General features: G+C 37.9%; 1 protein-coding gene across 3 annotated transcripts in view; it reads right to left on the reverse strand.

Annotated features, from left to right (window-relative positions):
* LOC113923148 (solute carrier organic anion transporter family member 1B3-like) overlaps positions 1-19,167 on the reverse strand; it is a 71,591-nt gene that overhangs the window by 51,888 nt on the left and 536 nt on the right. For 2 of the 3 annotated variants that reach the window (XR_003520191.2, XM_027595765.1), the window contains exon 2: positions 14,251-14,396. Coding sequence is in view for 2 of the 3 variants with exons in the window: in XM_027595765.1 (XP_027451566.1) it covers positions 14,251-14,337 (87 nt within the window). In the remaining variant the exon portion in view is untranslated. Of the gene's footprint in view, positions 1-14,250; positions 14,397-14,886; positions 14,960-19,167 lie in introns of those variants that run through there. The other variant, XM_027595766.1, reaches the window with a different exon arrangement.

Below are 19,167 nucleotides of genomic sequence, written 5' to 3' on the forward strand. Positions count from 1 at the left end.
TTGTCTGGAGGCAATTGGGAAGAGCTGTATAATTAATCCATTTTCAAGTTTATTCCATTAAATAATCTCCTGCCCCACTGCACCCTCACTTTTCCATAACTCTCTCTTTCCATAACTCAAAAACAAGTGAGTTGTTTACATTTGCACAAATCAAATCCTATCTTTTGGATCACTCCTCTCAAGTATCCTGAGCGGCTTATGTTATTCTCGTTTTTCAATTTTTTTTCCAACTTCACTTCTGTGGGATCTTTTTTTAAAAATTTTTTATTGTAATGTTAATCACCATACATTGCATCATTAATCTTTGAGGTAGTGTTCCATGATTCATTGTTTGTGCATAACACCCAGTGCTCCCTGCAGAACGTGCCCTCTTTAATACCCATCACCAGGCTAACCCCTCCCCACCCCCTCCCCTCTAGAACCCTCAGTTTGTTTCTCAGAGTCCATCGTCTCTCATGGTTCATCTCCCCCTCCGATTGCCCCCCCTTCATTCTTCCCCTCCTGGTATCTTTTCTTTTTTCTTAACATATACTGCATTATTTGTTTCAGAGATACAGATCTGTGATTCAACAGTCTTGCACAATTCACAGCACTTGCCATAGCACATACCCTCCCCAGTGTCTATCACCCAGCCACCCCATCCCTCCCACCCCCCCCCACTCCAGCAACCCTCAGTTTGCTTCCTGAGATTAAGAATTCCTCCTATCAGTGAGGTCATATGATACATGTCTTTCTCTGATTGACTTATTTCACTCAGCATAACACCCTCCAGTTCCATCCACGTCGTTGCAAATGGCAAGATCTCATTCCTTTTGATGGCTGCATAATATTCCATTGTGTATATATACCACTTCTTCTTTATCCATTCATCTGTCGATGGACATCTTGGCTCTTTCCACAGTTTGGCTATTGTGGACATTGCTGCTATAAACATCGGGGTGCACGTACTCCTTCAGATCCCTACATTTGTATCTTTGGGGTAAATACCAAGTAGTGCAATTGCTGGATCATATGGTAGCTCTATTTTCAACTTTTTGAGGAACTTCCATAGTGTTTTGCAGAGTGGCTGTACCAGCTTGCATTCCCACCAACAGTGTAGGAGGGTTCCCCTTTCTCCACATCCCCGCCAACATCCATCGTTTCCTGACTTGTTAATTTTAGCCATTCTGACGGGTGTGAGGTGGTATCTCATTGAGGTTTTGATTTGGATTTCCCTGATGCCAAGCAATGTTGAGCACTTTTTCATGTGTCTGTTGGCCACTTGGATGTCTTCTTTGGAAAAATGTCTGTTCATAAACTCTGCCCATTTCTTGATTGGATTATTTGTTCTTTGGGTGTTGAGTTTGATAAGTTCTTTATAGATTTTGAATACCAGCCCTTTATCTGATATGTCATTTGCAAATATCTTCTCCCATTCTGTTGGTTGTCTTTTGGTTTTGTGGACTGTTTCTTTTGCTGTGCAAAAGCTTTTTATCTTGATGAAATCCCAATAGTTCATTTTTGTCCCTGTTTCCCCTGCCTTTGGCGATGTTTCTGGGAAGAAGTTGCTGCGGCTGAGTCGAGGAGGTTGCTGCCTGTGTTCTCCTTTAGGATTCTGATGGACTCCTGTCTCACATTTAGGTCTTTCAGCCATTTTGAGTCTATTTTTGTGTGTGGTGTAAGGAAATGGCCAGTTTCATTCTGCATGTGGCTGTCCAATTTTCCCAACACCATTTGTTGAAGAGACTGTCTTCTTTCCATTGGACATTTTTTCCTGCTTTGTAGAAGATTAATTGACCATAGAGTTGAGGGTCCATTTCTGGGCTCTCTATTGTGTTCCATTGATCTATGTGTCTGTTTTTGTGCCAGTACCATACTGTCTTGATGATGACAGCTTTGTAATAGGGCTGGAAATCCGGAATTGTGATGCTGCCAGCTTTGCTTTTCTTTTTCAAAATTCTTCTGGCTATTCGGGGTCTTTTCTGGTTCCATACAAATTTTAGGAGTATTTGTTCTATTTCTTTGAAAAAAGTGGATGGTATTTTGGTGGGGATTCCATTGAATGTGTAGATTGCACGAGGTAGCATTGATATCTTCACAATATTTGTTCTTCCAATCCATGAGCATGGAACGTTTTCCCATTTCTTTGTGTCTTCCTCAATTTCTTTCATGAGTATTTTATAGTTTTCTGAGTACAGATCCTTTGCCTCTTTGGTTAGATTTATTCCTAGGTATCTTATGGTTTTGAGTACAATTGTAAATGGGATCGACTCCTTAATATCTCTTTCTTCTGTCTTGTTGTTGGTGTATAGGAATGCCACTGATTTCTGTGCACTGATTTTATACCCTGCCACTTGACTGATTTTCTGTATGAGTTCTAGCAGTTTTGGGGTGGAGTCTTTTGGGTTTTCCACATAAAGTATCATATCATCTGCAAAGAGTGAGTGTTTGACTTCCTCTTTGCCGATTTGGATGCCTTTGATTTCTTTTTGTTGTCTGATTGCTGTGGCTAGGACTTCTAATACTATGTTGATTAGCAGTGGTGATAGTGGACATCCCTGCCGTGTTCCTGACCTTAGGGGAAAGCTCTCAGTTTTTCCCCATTGAGAATGATATTCACTGTAGGTTTTTCAAAATGGCTTTTATGATATTGAGGTATGTACCCTCTATCCCTATACTCTGAAGAGTTTTGATCAAGAAAGGATCCTGTACTTTGTCAAATGCTTTTCCTGCATCTATTGAGAGGATCATATGATTCTTGTTCTTTCTTTTGTTAATTTATTGTATCACGTTGATTGATTTGTGGATGTTGAACCAACCTTGCAGCCCAGGGATAAATCCCACTTGGTCGTGGTGAATAATCCTTTTAATGTACTGTTGGATCCTATTGGCTACTATTTTGGTGAGAATTTTTGCATCCATATTCTTCAAGGATATTGGTCTGTAATTCTCCTTTTGGATGGGGTCTTTGTCTGGTTTGGGGATCAAGGTAATGGTGGCCTCATAAAACGAACTTGGAAGTTTTCCTTCTATTTCTATTTTGTGGAACAGTTTCAGGAGAATAGGTATTAATTCTTCTTTAAATGTTTGGTAGAATTCCCCTGGGAAGCCATCTGGCCCTGGGCTTTTGTTTGTTGGGAGATTTTTGATGACTGCTTCAATTTCCTTAGTGGTTATAGGTCTGCTCAGATTTTCTACTTCTTCCTGGTTCAGTTTTGTAGTTGATACATCTCTAGGAATGCACCCATTTCTTTCAGGTTATCTAATTTGCTGGCATAGAGTTGCTCATAATATGTTCTTATAATTGTTTGTATTTCTTTGGTGTTGGTTGGGATCTCTCCTCTTTCATTCATGATTTTGTTGATTTGGGTCATTTCTCTTTTCTTTTTGATAAGTCTGGCCAGGGGTTTATCAATCTTGTTAATTCTTTCAAAGAACCAGCTCCTAGTTTCGTTGATCTGTTCTACTGTTCTTTTGGTTTCTATTTCACTGATTTCTGCTCTGATCTTTATTATTTCCCTTCTTCTGCTGGGTTTAGGCTTGATTTGCTGTTTTTTTCTCTAGCCCCTTTAGGTGTAGGTAGGGTTAGGTTGTGTATTTGAGACCTTTCTTGTTTCTTGAGAAAGGCTTGTATTGCTACATACTTTCCTCTTAGGACTGCCTTTGCTGTATCCCAAAGATTTTGAATAGTTGTGTTTTCATTTTCATTGGTTTCCATGAATTTTTTTAATTCTTCTTTAATTTCCTGGTTGACCCATTCATTCTTTAGTAGGATGCTCTTTAGCCTCCATGTATTTGAGTTCTTTCCAACTTTCCTCTTGTGATTGAGTTCTAGTTTCAGAGCACTGTGGTCTGAAAATATGCAGGGAATAATCCCAATCTTTTGGTACTGGTTGAGACCTGATTTGTGAGCTAGGATGTGATCAATTCTGGAGAATGTTCCATGGGCACTAGAGAAGAATGTATTTTCCGTTGCTTTGGGATGGAATGTTCTGAATATGTCTGTAAAGTCCATTTGGTCCAGTGTGTCATTTAAAGTCTTTATTTCCTTGTTGATCTTTTGCTTAGATGATCTGTCCATTTCGGTCAGGGGGGTGTTAAAGTCCCCCACTATTATTGTACTGTTGTCAATGTGTTTCTTTGCTTTTGTTCTTGATTGGCTTATATAATTGGCTGCTCCCATGTTAGGGGCAAAGATATTTACAATTGTTAGATCTTCTTGTTGGATAGACCCTTTAAGTAGGATAGAGTGTCCGTCCTCATCTCTTTTTACACTCTTTGTTTTAAAATCTAATTTGTCTGATATAAGGATTGCCACCCCAGCTTTCGTTTGGTGTCCATTAGCATGGTAAATGGTTTTCCACCCCCTCACTTTCAGTTTGGGAGTGCCTTTGGGTCTAAAATGAGTCTCTTGTAGATAGCATATTGATGGGTCTCCTGTTTTTGAATCCAATCTGAGAGCCTGTGTCTTTTGATTGGGGCATTTAGCCCATTTACATTCAGGGTAACTCTGGAAAGATATGAATTTGGTGCCATTGTATAGCCTGTAAGGTGACTTTCTGTATATTGTCTGTGTTCCTTTCTGGTCTATGCTGCTTTTAGGCTCTCTCTTTGCTTAGAGGACCCCTTTCAATATTTCTTGGAGGGCTGGTTTCGTGTTTGCAAATTCCTTTAGTTTTTGTTTGTCCTGGAAGATTTTTATCTCTCCTTCTATTTTCAGTGACAGCCTAGCTGGATATAGTATTCTTGGCTGCATATTTTTCTCATTTAGTGCTCTGAATATATCATGCCAGTCCTTTCTGGCCTGCCAGGTCTCTGTGGATAGGTCTGCTTCCAATCCAATGTTTCTACCATTGTAGGTTACATATCTCTTCTCCTGAACTGCTTTCAAGATTTTCTCTTTGTCTCTGAGACTCGTAAGTTTTACTATTAGATGTCGGGGTGTTGACCTATTTTTATGATTTTGAGAGGGGTTCTCCGTGCCTCCTGGATTATGATGCCTGTTTCCTTCCCCACATTAGGGAAGTTCTCTGTTATAATTTGCTCCTATATACCTTCTGCCCCTCTCTCTCTTTCTTCTTCTTCTGGGATCCCAAGTATTCTAATGTTGTTTCGTCTTATGGTATCGCTTATCTCTCGAATTCTGCCCTCGTGATCCAGTAGTTGTTTATCTCTCTTTTTCTCAGCTTCTTTATTTTCCATCATTTGGTCTTCTATATCGCTGATTCTCTCTTCTGCCTCATTTATCCTAGCAGTTAGTGCCCCCATTTTTGATTGTACCTCATTAATAGCCTTTTTGATTTCGACTTGGTTAGATTTTATTTATTTTATTTCTCCACAAAGGGTTTCTCTAATAACTTCCATGCTTTTTTCAAGCCCAGCTGGTAACTTTAAGATCATGATTCTGAACTGTAGGTTCCACATCGTACTAATGTCCGTATTGCATAGGTCGTTGGCAGACAGTACTACCTCTTGTTCTTTTTTTTGAGGTGATTTTTTCCGTCATGTCATTTTGTCCAGAGGAGAATAGATAAATGAGAGAACAAAATGCTAACAGGGTAACAACGTCCCCAGAAAATATACTGTAAACAAATCATAAAAGACCTGAAACCAGGGGAAAAGAAAGGGAACGAAAGGAAAAGTAAAGGGAGAGAGAGAAAAAAAGATAAAAACAAACAAAAACAGAACAAAAAAAACCAGAATATGATCAAATATGATCAAGCTGTGCATAGATCAGTGCCACACACTAGATTTTGGGTGTATTTTGGTCTGTTAGAAGAAAGTGCCTCCCAAAATTTTAAAGAAAGACATATATGTACAAAATAAGGGTTGATACCATGAAGGGATGGAATATGACTGTAAAGATGAAAATTATAAAAAATTTTATAAAAGGAATTGATAAGAGGTTGTTTGAAAAAAGAAAGAAGAGGATTAAAAAAAAGAAGAAAGAAAGAAAAAAAGGGGAGAGAATGTGATCAGGCAGAAGACTAGAACAAAGCCATACACTAGAGATTTCGGGTATATTTTGATCTGTTAGAAGAAACTGTATCTCAAAATTTTAAAGAGAGACGTAGAACAACTTATATACATATATATATATATATATATGCCAAAAATAAGGGTAACTACTATGAAGGGATAGAATATGACTCTAAAAATGAAAAATAAAAATGTTTTTTTAAAAAAGGGATTGATAAGATGTTGGTTGAAAAAAGGAAAAATAAAAATAAAAACCAAAACAGTTAAAAAAATTAACTTTGAAAGACAAAAGAATCATGGTAAAAAAGCCATGAGTTCTATGTGCAGTATTCCCCTAGCACTAGAGTTCTGCCGTTCTCATTGATCAGTAAACTTGGTCTTGGCTGTCTGTTCTTGCTGATCTTCTGGGGGAGGGGCCTATTGCCATGGTTCCCAAATGTCTTTGCCGGAAGGGGAATTGCCCCGCCCTTGTCAGGTCCAGGCTAAGTAATCTGCTCGGGTTTGCTCTCGGGAGCTTTTGTTCCCTGTAAGCTTTCCCTACAGCTTTGGAGGATGAGAGTGAAAATGGTGGCCTCTCAATCTCTGCCCAGAGGAGCTGAGAACTCGGGGTCCCACTCCTCAGTGCGCCCCCAGAAAAAAGCTGTCAATCACTCCCGGCTCCCCGGTCTCTGACCGCACTCCGTGGTCACCCGGCCTGTGACCGAGCATTTCTATCTCTGGGACCCGACCCAGAGATGTGTGTGGAGTCTCCAAACCCAGCAGATCCCTGCAGTGTGCTCCCGCGCTGCTCCTCCTGGGAGAGGAAGGGGAGTCTCCCCGGATTTGCCACTTTTTGGGTCCCTGCTGGAGGAGCAGTGGTCCGACTGGGCCGCAGATCACGGTTTATGGCAACCCCGAGCTGAGAGCCCGCGCCTGGGCTCTGTCTCTGCAGCCGGCTCCCCCGCTCTGATACCTGGGGGCTCTGCCGCACTCAGGCACCCCCTGTCTTTCTGTGACCCCGAGGGTCCCGAGACCACACTGTCCCGCGAGGGTTCCACCCCCCGCTTAGCCACCGGAGCGACGTCCCTCAGCGGAGCTGACTTCTAAAAGTTCCGATTTTGTGCTCCGCGGCTCTATCACTTGCCAGAAGCGGCCAACGGTGACACCCTCCCCCGCCATCTATCCTCCCGAATATTGCCCCGGATTCACTTCTCCGCATGTCCTACCTTCCAGAAAGTGGTTGCTTTTCTGTTCAGAGAGTTGTTGCTATTCTTCTCTTCCATCTCCTGTTGAGTTCATAGGTGTTCAGAATGGTTTGATCCCTATTCAGCTGAGTTCCTGAGACCAGACGAAATCTATGTCTCCTACTCCTCTGCCATCTTGCTCCGCACCCCCTCTCATTTTTCAATTTTTTTTTTCAGGGTTTTGTTTCAGACTCTCTTTTTTTACTCCACATACCCTTTACACATAGCAGTTGTCATTGTTTTTATTACCAGCTAGATGCTGATGATTACCAAACTTATATCTTGAGCCATGATTGCTTTTGCTGAGTTTTACATTGCTTTTCCAAAATGGCCACATTAGAACTGCAATGAGGCTTTGATGGCTACATCCAGATCTCTCTCTTCTTCCTCCCTTTTCACCTCTTCTTCCTGTGTCACTACCTTCTCCCTGCTGCTCAAGCTAGAAGCTGCACTCTTCTGGGTTACATCCAATCAATTCCCCAAAGTTAAAAATTTAACCTTATAAATTTCTCTCTTTTGAACATGCCTCACTTTATATTTCTACTTAAATGACCATCGTTTCACTCAGATTACCTCCTTTTCTAACCGGCATCTCTCTTTCCTCATTGTTACCCTTTTCACACTGCAGCCAGGGTGATTTTTAAATATGTATAACCATTTCCACTTCCAAAAGAGCTCAGTAAGTTCCCACGAAACTGATCCACCAGCAAATAACAATTATAAAGTCTACGGGGAAACAAAAAAACCACCTGGAGGAAGACATGGGAGGACAAACAAAGCAGTCAGACTCTGGAGAGGCGTTGATACTTAGAAGAAGAAAATGTGTAAGATGAGTTTCCCATTCTTATGGCTTTGAGGTGAGGCCACAGCACCTCCAAAGGTAAAACTCTTAGGACGACTGGGTGGCTTGTCCATTGAGTGAACTACTCTTGACTTCTACTCAGGTCATGATCTCAGGGTCGTGAGATCGAACCTGCTTAGGATTCTCTCTCTCTCTCCCTCTCCCTCTACCCCCTGCCTTTGTGCATATGTGCTTTCTCTCTCGGGAGCCGGGCGGGAGGCGGGGGTGGTAAGCAAAAAAAAAACCCTGTGGTCCTTTTAGCCTGAAAAAATGAAAAAGAAGAGTTTAGGTTAACCATAGCCACCTAAAAGTTGGGGGGAGAATCCTATAAAGGAGAGATCCAGAGAAGGAAGGTGCGGAGGGGGCAGCTGGGATGATAAGAAGTCAGGCAAAATTATAAAATAGGATGAGTATACACTAATTAAATATTTGCTGGAATTTAATCCTTCACTGTTTCCATTTTTATTCTTAGAGCTCTTATTTTTTAACAAACTTATTTTCCATGTTAATATGATGATATGAGGCACTGTTTTAGTTTGTTTTACTGAAATGCAAAATTATCATGGTTGAATACTACAAATTATTATTATTTTTAAAGATTTTATTTATTTGAAAGAGAGAGACACAGCGAGAGAGAGAACACAAGCAGGGGGAGTGGGAGAGGGAGAAGCAGGCTTCCCGCGGAGCAGGGAGCCCGAGGCGGGGCTCGATCCCAGGACCCCGGGATCTGACCTGAGCAGAAGGCCGACGCTTAAAGACCCAGGCGCCCCGAATATTACAAATTATTATTTGATCGTTTTTTGTTTCAGTTTTCTCTTGAAAACTACACCTGTTTTTCCTGCCTTTCAGAAGCAAGGTATAGGGTTTTTAAATTAATCTTAATTCAATAATATTTGTAATGTAAAATCATTATGCTACTTGCTTTACTGAAATAAATTTATTTTTTCTCGTCTTCAAATAGTTCTGTTGCTTTGAAGAATTTCTAGTTAGAATGCCTTGTGAATGAAGAAAGTAACTGCAGATGTGGTAGAAATAGGAAGAGAACTGGAATTAGAAGTGGAGTCTGAAGATGTGGCTGAATTGCTGCAATCTCCTGAAAAAACTTTAATGGAAGAGGAGTTGCTTCTTATGGATAAACAAATAAAGTGGTTTCTTGTGAGGCAGTCTACTCCTGGTGAAGATGCTATGAAGATTGTTAAAATGACAATAAAGTATTTAGAATATTATATGAACTTAGCTTAAAGCAGCAACAGGGGTTGAGAGGATTGACTCCAGTTTTGAAAGAAATTTTACTGTGAGTGAAATGCTATCAGATAGCTTGTGAAAGGAAGAGTTGATCAGTGTGGCAAACTTCACTGCTGTCTTATTTTAAGAAACTGCCACAGCTGCCCCAACCTTCAGCAACTACCACCCTGAGCAGTCAGCAGCCATGAACTTTGAGGTAAGACACTCCACCAGCAAAAAGATTATAAATTTCTGAAAGCTCATATGATGGTTAGCATTTTTTAGCAATATTTTTTAAAATTAAGGTGTGTACATTGTTTTAGGGATAATGCTTTTGCACACTTAATAAACTATATCATAGTGTAAACGTAACTTTTGCATGCACTGAGAAACCAAAAAAAAAAAAAAATCATTTGACTCCCTTTACTGCAATATTTGCTTTATTATGGTGGTGGTCTGAAACTAAACAAAATATCTCTGAGGTATACTTGTACAAGACTAACAGAAAACAACACTGTAGCAATAGTAAATCTTCCCTATCAATAATAACTTTAAATGTAAATAGATTAAACTCCCCCATCAAAAGACATAAAGTGGTTGAATGGATAAAAAAAGAAAAATAAGACTCAACTATGCCCTGTCTATAAGAAACTCACTTTAGATTTAAGGACACATAGAGGCTGAAAGTGAAGTGATGGAAAAAGATATTTGATGCAATTGGTAACCAAAGGAGAACAGGAATGGTTGTGCTGATATCAGACAGAATAGAACTTAAGTAAAAACGTCACAACAAAAAAGGACATTATATAATGATAAAAGTGTCAATTGACCAGGAAGATAGAACAATTATATCTGTGTGTGTATCCAACATCAGAGTGCCTAAATATATAAAGTTAACATTGACAAAACAAAACAGAAAATACATAGGGCAATACAGTAGGAACCTTTAATACCTCATTTTAAATAATGGATGGAAGATCAATAAAGAAATGGAGAACTCGAACAATACGATAAAGCAAATGAACCTAAGAGCATACATAGAACATTCTACCTAACAACAGCAAAATACACATTTCTTTTAAGTCTACACATATCTTTCTCCAAGATATATCAGATGTTAGGTCACAAGATAAATCTTAACAAATTAAGGAGGACTGAAATCATACCAAGTACCTTTTCTCCCCAAGATAGAATGAAACCAGGAATCGACAGCAAAAGGAAAAGTGGAAAATTCACAAATACGTGAAAATTAAACAACACATTCTTAAACAACAACGGGTCAAAGAAGAATTCAAAGAAGTAATTAGAAAAATACCTCAAGACAAACAAAAATGAAAACACAACATACAAAAAGTTATGGAATGCAGAAAAAATAGTATTGAGAGAACTCCATAGCACCTACATTAAAAAAAAGAGGAAAGATCTCAAATAAACCATCTCACTTTACATGCCAGCAAGATAGAAAAAGAAAAAAACCAAGACCAAAGTTAGCAGAAGGAAGGAAATAACAAAAGTCAGAGCAGAAATAATAAATAAAATAGAAAAACAATACAAAACAACCAATAAAACTAAAAGTTGGTTATTTGAAAAATTAAAAAATTAACAAACACTTAGACTAAGAAAAAAGATAGCACACTCAAATAAATTTTAAAAAAGAGACATTATAATTGATGCCACAGAAATAAAAAGGATTGGTCTCAGTCGGTTAAGGATCTGACTCTTGATTTTGGCTCTGGTCATGATCTCAGGGTTGTGAGATCAAGTCCCAAATTGGGCTCAGCACGGAGTCTGCTTGAGATTCTCTCCTTCTGCCCTTCCCACTCCCGGCATGGTGCACCCTTTCTTTCTCTCAATCTCTCTGTCTCACAAAATAAAGAAAGAAAGAAAGAAAGAAGAGAAAGAAAGGAAAAGAAAAAAGAAAAGAGAAAACATCATTAGAGACTACTATGAAAGACTATTTTTTAGAGACTACTATGCCAACAAACTGGATAACTTAATAAAAATGGGTAAATTACTAGAAATATACAATGTACCAAGACTAAATATATAAATATATAAAATAATATAATATACAAAGTGTGTGTGTGTGTATATATATATATACATATATATATATATATATATACACAGTATATTTTTTTTCACAAGTTTTAGAGATTAGGACCTGGACATCTTCCTTTGAGGGCAGTTATTCTGCCTATCTAGGAAATCATTAGGTAAATGGCAAGGAGGTATTAAGGTTGCAAATAGAGTTGCTAATCAGATGACCTTAAAGAGATTATCCTGAATTATCCTGGTTAACCCAATATGATCACAAGGGTCCTTTAAATGTGGAAGAGGGAAGCATAAGAGTCAGTGTTCACTTGACACCATTTGAGAATTACATGACTGACCACCAGCTTTGCATATGAAAGAGAGACTTGAGGCACAAACTTTGGGCAGCCTCCAGAAGCTGGAAAAGGCAAGGAAATGGATGGTCACCTAGAGCCTCCAGAAAGGAACATAGCCCTGCCAACACCTTGATTTTAATACACTGTGACCCATTTGGGACTTCTGAACTTCAGGACTATAAGATTATTACAGAGTTGTAATAAATTAATTCTTTAAGCCATTAAAGGCACGCATGTGCACAAACACATATACATATGTGTGTTTGTGTGTCAGTGTCAGCTGGTGATAAATGCTATGAAAAAAATAAATTTGATCAAAGAGTTATGAGTAGGAAAGGGTATTTTATATGCGGTGGTCAAGGATGAGGTAACGTTTAAACAGAAATGTGAATGAAATGAAGGAGCAAGGTATCTGGAAGTAGAACATTCAGAAGGGAAATCAGCAAGTACAAACTTCTCCAAGTCAGAAGTTTGCTCAGCATTTTTGATAAATAGCAAAAGTCCAATATGGCTAACGGCTAATATGGAAAGTGAGTCAAAGGAACCAGCAGGATATGAATGCTACTGATGGTTACAAAAGGGGTCGTTATTCTGATTGTTTTTGAATGGGGAGTGGCAATGAAGGCAAAAGGGGGGGACTTTTACTTTTGCCTTATTATTTATGTTTTTTGATGATGATGCATTACTATTGCCTTGTTAAGAATTTTTATTACAACATAAAGGTACAAGAAATCTGAAGCACAGAAATGACAAGTGTAAACATGAAGAATGTAGCAGGGTTTATATGATGTAGTTGGTTTAGTCCAAAAATTGAGGGAAAGGGGTAAGAAAAAAATCAAACTGTGCTGTTGTTATTTATTTATTTGATTTTTAAAATTTTATTTTATTTAAATTCAATTAATTAAAATATTATGCTGTTATTTTAAGAGGTCTATTATCTATTTGCACTTTGATACATTTCTGAGTTTGCAATACATGTCAATAACAACATGTATAAATGTGTATGCCCATGCACATAAACAAATTTAGGAATCCTATGGTTGCTTGATACTGAATTACTTGGTCTGAAGGTGAATTTTTAAAAATACAGAATGAGGATGATCACTGAATCCCTACCTACCAGAATATTTTGAGGGCACTAATATTATAGAAACCCACAGTTACTATAGAGGTGTGGAGTAGAATTGAGAGCATGGGATTTGGAATCAGACTGCCTAAGTTCAGATCTTGGCTCCACCACCAGCTTTGGGACTGAGAAGGATTCATTTGCCCTCGCTGTATCTTAGTTTTTTCATCTGTAAAAGAGAGATAATAGCATCTGGCGGTGGAATTGTGGTAAGGAACAAATCCACTAAGAAGCATAACGCTAGAACAGTGTCTGGCATCTAATATGTGCTCAATAAATGTTAGCTTCTATTGTTATTCTAGCTCTCTGGTCTTGATCATTAGACTGCAATTAACTTATTTTATGCATACTAACTTGCAAATATGCTACAAGGGACCATTCTGGAAATTTTAACTGTTTCAGCCAGATTGCTCTCACTCTACTATGTGATCACTGTACTTTGAGATCACTGTAACCCTCAATGTTTAAGAGCAGAAAGAACCGAGCACACCATATTACCTTAGACTTGCATTCACCATTACCTTTTACTTGTGACTGCTATTCTGCTTAAATATTACTCAAATCTTTCATCAGAATAGACTAATCTCTGAAAACAAACATGTTCTCTGGACAAAGTTAAAAGGGACATTATATAACATTATTGCAACTGAGTCTGATTCCTGTGGTCTTTATTCAGCAATTAAGACTACAACTTTGAGGAAAACACTTAATATATTGGTAAAAGACAGCCATAATTAATTTTTTTTAATTTCTTCAAAAATTCCCTATGGGGTTTTAAAGACTTTGACTTGGGTTTAAGGGTTTTCAATTTCAAGCTGGATGATGTTAGGCAAACTTTTCAATTTTCCTCAGTCTTGGTTTCTTCAACATTGTGCTCAGGGAGTACTTCTTTCTGTCAATGAAAATCCCAATGCAGACTATATCCTTTAATGTCTTACAGTTGTAAGACAAAATCAAGACACAAGATTATTTCTTTTACTAACCTGAATTTGAAAAAATTAAATGGCTTTCCTAAGTCAGTAATTAGGTGTTTGGTTCATGTTTTTACTTGTTATTATAAATCTCTTTTCTACCAGCCTCTATTATTTAAATTAATAGAATAACAAATGCTGTTCTTCAAAAGAAAAAAAAATTAATAGGTCAAGACCACAAAGTCATAAAACTAATGAATCTGCTCTCCCTATAGGTCAATTCCAAGATTTTTTATGTATTATTCATTATACAGTGACTTATTTCAATGAAATTAATAAGTATCTTTTGGTCCATCAAGAACCAAAGAGAAGATATCAAAAGATTTCTAAATTTTTTAACATTAGTAAGCTCTTAGCCATCAGAATTATCACCAAAGAAATTCCTTTTTCAGATTTAAAGACTTATTTAAATCAAGATATAGATCATTGTTATATTGTTCTTTTCCAAAACTGGTTGTTTAAAAAAAAAAAAAAACCCTCCACTTATTTTAGTTTGGAAACATGAAACTATTCCTACCTTGAATCCATTGCAGCATCTCGTTTCCCTTTCCTTTGGAGGTGTTGCTTCTGCTGTCTTTTTCAAATGTTGATTTGAGTCCATCATGGAACTACCGATAGCATGTGAGTGTTTCCAATTGTTGTTGTTTGGTTTGAAATGATCACCTATTCAGGGAGAAAAAGGAGAACTTATCTCACTTTAACAATATATGATTCAAAAATAAGAAAAGCCGCAAGGTTGCCCTCAATCAATCAATAAACCCACTAATACTCATTCAGGATCTTTGATGTCCTTAGCACAAGACTAGGTAAATGCTAGACACAAAAGGAGGGCAAACACACACACACACACACACACACACACACACACACACACACACACACACACACAGTGCTAGCTTTAGGGGATTATATTTTAATTAGGAAGATAGATTTATGAAGAGAATTTGAAACAAGTAAATAACATAGAGTCACATACTAGATAAGAATTTTAAATCACAAAAATTTTAAATGTTTTACGTATCTACATTATAAAATTTAGGAAGGCAAATATATGTTTAATTCATCTTTATACTTTTACAAGGTGCTGAAGAGTGCCTTGCACATAGTAGACAGTCAAAATGGGTAGAAAAACAATGTAATGAATTATAATTACAGTGGCTGAGCCCAGAAGATTTCGTGGAAGAGATATCTCGAGAACCAGGTTTGAAATGCAGGTCGAGTTTGGATTTGCTAAAGAGAGCAAAGCATACTCTAAGTACCTCTCAGACAGACTCTAGCCATACTTGACCTTACCACCATCACGATCCTACTTTATTTTAATTTTGTTCATTTATTTTTGAAGAGAAAATGTATGCAGTTGAATATATGTAAAATATATGTAGTTGAAAGTACAAAATACCAAAAAGACATATCTTAAAGATTCTTCCTCTAGCCCTTGTCCACCCAGCATCCAGTTTCTTATTCTGAGGACTAATATCAGTTTTCAGTGACTATGATCCAGAAATATGATACGTATTTTTAGTTAAATACATAATAGTTTCCTTTTTTTAAAAAAATATTTTATTTATTTATTTGACAGAGAGAGACACAGCGAGAGAAGGAACACAAGCAGGGGGAGTGGGAGAGGGGGAAGCAGGCTTCCTGCCGAGCAGGGAGCCCGATGCGGGGCTTGATCCCAGGACCCTGGGATCATAACCTGAGCCGAAGGCAGACGCTTAATGACTGAGCCACTCAGGCGTCCCTAATAGTTTCCTTTTTTAACACAAATGGCAGCATACCGTTAATACTGCTCTCTACCTTTTTATGCTACTTTATATACTTTATATTAATAAATGACTTCCTCAGTTTTCTTATGGTTGTAGTTTATCCTATTATTCATAATATATCTAGCTAGTTACATGTTGATAAACATTTAGGTTGTATCTAAGTATTTCATATTAGAACATTTTCTTAATATGTCATTTTGTTTATGTGTGATACTATCTGTAGGACAAATTCTTACAAGTGGAGTTTTGAGGTCAAAATGCAAGAGAAATTATAATTTTGTAAGTTATTAAGCCTCTGTTTAATTTTTAATTTTTATTTTTTTAGGTTTTTATTCAAATTATAGTTAGTTAACATACAGTGTAATATTAATGTCAGGTGTACAACATAGTGATTTAACATTTCCATACAACATCCGGTGCTCATCACAAGTGCCCTCCTTAACCCCCATCACCTATTTAACCCTTCCCCCCACCCGCCTCCCCTCTGGTAACCACCAGTTTGTTCTCTATAGTTAAGAGTCTGTTTCTTGGTTTGCCTCTCTCTCTCTCTCTCTCTGTTTTTTCCCTTTGCTCATTTGTTTTGTTTTGTTTTTTTAAAGATTTTATTTATTTATTTGAGAGAGAGAGAGAGAATGAGAGATAGAAAGCACGAGAGGGAAGAGGGTCAGAGGAAGAAGCAGACTCCCTGCTGAGCAGGGAGCCTGATGTGGGACTCGATCCCGGGACTCCAGGATCATGACCTGAGCCAAAGGCAGTCGCCCAACCAACTGAGCCACCCAGGTGCCCTGTTTTGTTTCTTAAATTCCACATATGAGTGAAATGATATGGTATTTGTCTTTCTCTGACTGACTTATTTCATTAAGCCTCTATTTTAAAAGACTAGTAAAATGAGCAATTTTTTCCTTAGATTTGTTCTTTCATATAGAATAGTGGGTTCTTTTTTTTTTTAAGATTTTATTTATTTATTTGAGAGAGAGAGAAAGCACAAGAGGGAAGAGGGTCAGAGGGAGAAGCAGACTCCCGGCTGAGCAGGGAGCCCGATGTGGGACTCGATCCCGGGACTCCAGGATCGTGACCTGAGCCGAAGGCAGTCGTTTAACCAACTGAGCCACCCAGGCGCCCTAGAATAGTGGGTTCTTCACTGAGGTTTATAAAATGTATTCTTATTCATACATATCTGCATAACACATACTTATGTATCTAAGATATTTATATACAGACACACACACAAGCATAGATAGGTGATAATTAACAGGGCTGTATAATTACAGTTGATTCTTATTATTTGCAGTACTTGTGTTCTATAAAGTTGCTGCAAACAATTGGCGAAACCTGAACATGCTTCTTAGGGGAAATACAGAGTTAGGTTCCGGGATATCTCTGGCCACAGTATTTTCATCAACCAATCAATTTATAACCTTGTTTCATGTGTGCTTCTGTTTAAAGACATCTAATTTAAATATATTGTTGATCCATTAAAATTTGTGACCAACTGCGCTGTACAGCTCATCCCTGAAGGAAGCATCTGGAGCTCATATATTCTTTCCATCGTGCGCATCACAGCCTTCGTGCACTCTGGGACACTGGCCAGCACTTTACACTATGCTTGGGAGCTGTACAAACAGCAAAATCATCCAAAAAAGCACAAAAATAAAAAAAAAATATGACACTAAATAGACTGTAAAAAGATCGCTTGTTTATAATATGAGAGCTAAAACAAGGAGGCAGAGCCACATTTTATCTGACCTCAACTGGGACCATGTGTGTTGGACAATTCTGATTTTTTGTCACTCTGTACAGGCATACAAATGACCACAAAAGAGCAGCCTTGATTTTGGGGTTACAAATAAACATTAGTGAGAAGGCACATTCACAAATACTGAATCCATGAATAACGAGGATCAACTATATATTTTATGTGTTAATTTATTCAATAAGGTTTGAGTCCCTATGTTATAAACATATAAAGACCATGAATATATATAATGCGAATTTAATGGATGATGTAGAATCCAGAAATTATAAATGTCTAAAGATATTATCACTTGTGTATATAAACATACGCATCAATGCAAAAATCCACATCTATGTACATCTAAGTAAATTCCAGTTATTCCACTTTCTTGCACGGTCTCCAAACGTGCCTGCACCTATTCAGTTACTGAGTGGAGTGGAGTGAGGAAAAAATCACTAGTTGGGTGGTCCCAACATCATAAGCAGTCCTTTGATAAATTTTAAGTTATTTATTTCATGAATACCTCTTTCTGTATCTTTCCCCAGAATTTAAATGTTAGAAAGTCATTTTTTACCACTTAATTCTATTAATGCAAATCTCTCCGAATGATTGACTTGGTGTGCATATGCCCTTTAGCTTAGTTTTGTTTGTTTGGTTGGTTTTGTTTTTTGGCTACTGAACAAGAACTCTTGAAGGCCATTACCTGACCAGTCTAGTCCTGTTTACTGCAATTGATTAAATGCCAATTATCCTTTCAGCCTTCTTCCTGTTTTATATCTATCATATCCACCTTCAGAATCTTTCAGAGGTCCCCAGTAGCGTACAAAATAAAATTCACATTTCCTATTCGAGATCCTTTACGAACCAAGCCCAGCCCTTGTTTTTAGTCTTATTTCCCAGCACACCCATAAGCTCCTTCAGCTGTGTGGAATCAACTGTCCCTACAATACTCTGCCCTTTTGTATGTCCTTAACCTATAATGTTCCTCCTCATCTCTTGGTTGTAATTCTGCCCCAGATCACCCTTCTTAGATATTTCCCCAGTTACTCCCAGCTGAAAAAAAAAAAACCTCTCCACACTGTTGCTCCACTAGAGAATATAACTTGCAACATAGTCATTAATTTTCCCGATTATTTCCACTACTTTCCCAGACAGGTTACTATTCCACACCTCTCTCCTAGATATTGAGAAAAAATATGCTGACAAAAAGTGAGAAATGTGGGCACTTTCCCCCCTCATTTCTGAGAAAAGCTAAATTGTAATAAGTGACTCCAGAGTAATTACAAGGTTGGAGTATCAATTTAGGTTTGGCTCTAAACACCACACTTTCTACTTTATCATGACATTTTAAGCCTGACTCGGAGAATTTAACTTATTTTTCTCTGGACATATTTTTTTTTCTCAGAGTCCCAAAAAACTGACATTTAAATGAATTTTGGGGACACAATATGTTTATAAAACAGGACCACAGGCATTCAGACATAGCACTGCAATTCTTCCTTCAACAGAACAGCCCAGTTCTGCTTAGTTTCATGGGGCTGGAGAGGGAGCCAAATTCTCACCAGCCTCTCTTTACCTGTGTCAAGCTTTTACTGTTTGAGAGACCATAGAAAAGCCGTGCAAGCCAGGTGACCCAATTTGTACTGGGTCCCTCTCCATGAAACCAGGAGGGAAAAAGAGAAAACAAATTTACTTACTTTTTAGACCTTTTATGGGAGGACTTACCCCATTTTCTACCTCCCTTTGACAATAACAATTGTCTTACAAGGGTAGCCACCTTCCTGAATTGGAGAAGGAAACTAATATTTATTGAATTCTTAGTTTGTGCCAGGAACCATGCTGGGCAATTTTTTTTTTCTCCTTCAAAGACAGAATTATCTAGAAAACTTCTTTCTTTTTCCTCACCTTGAGTCAGTCCAATGAGTTGAAACAG

This window comes from Zalophus californianus, chromosome 9 (genome assembly GCF_009762305.2).
Source record: "Zalophus californianus isolate mZalCal1 chromosome 9, mZalCal1.pri.v2, whole genome shotgun sequence".
Lineage (NCBI taxonomy): Eukaryota > Metazoa > Chordata > Mammalia > Carnivora > Otariidae > Zalophus > Zalophus californianus.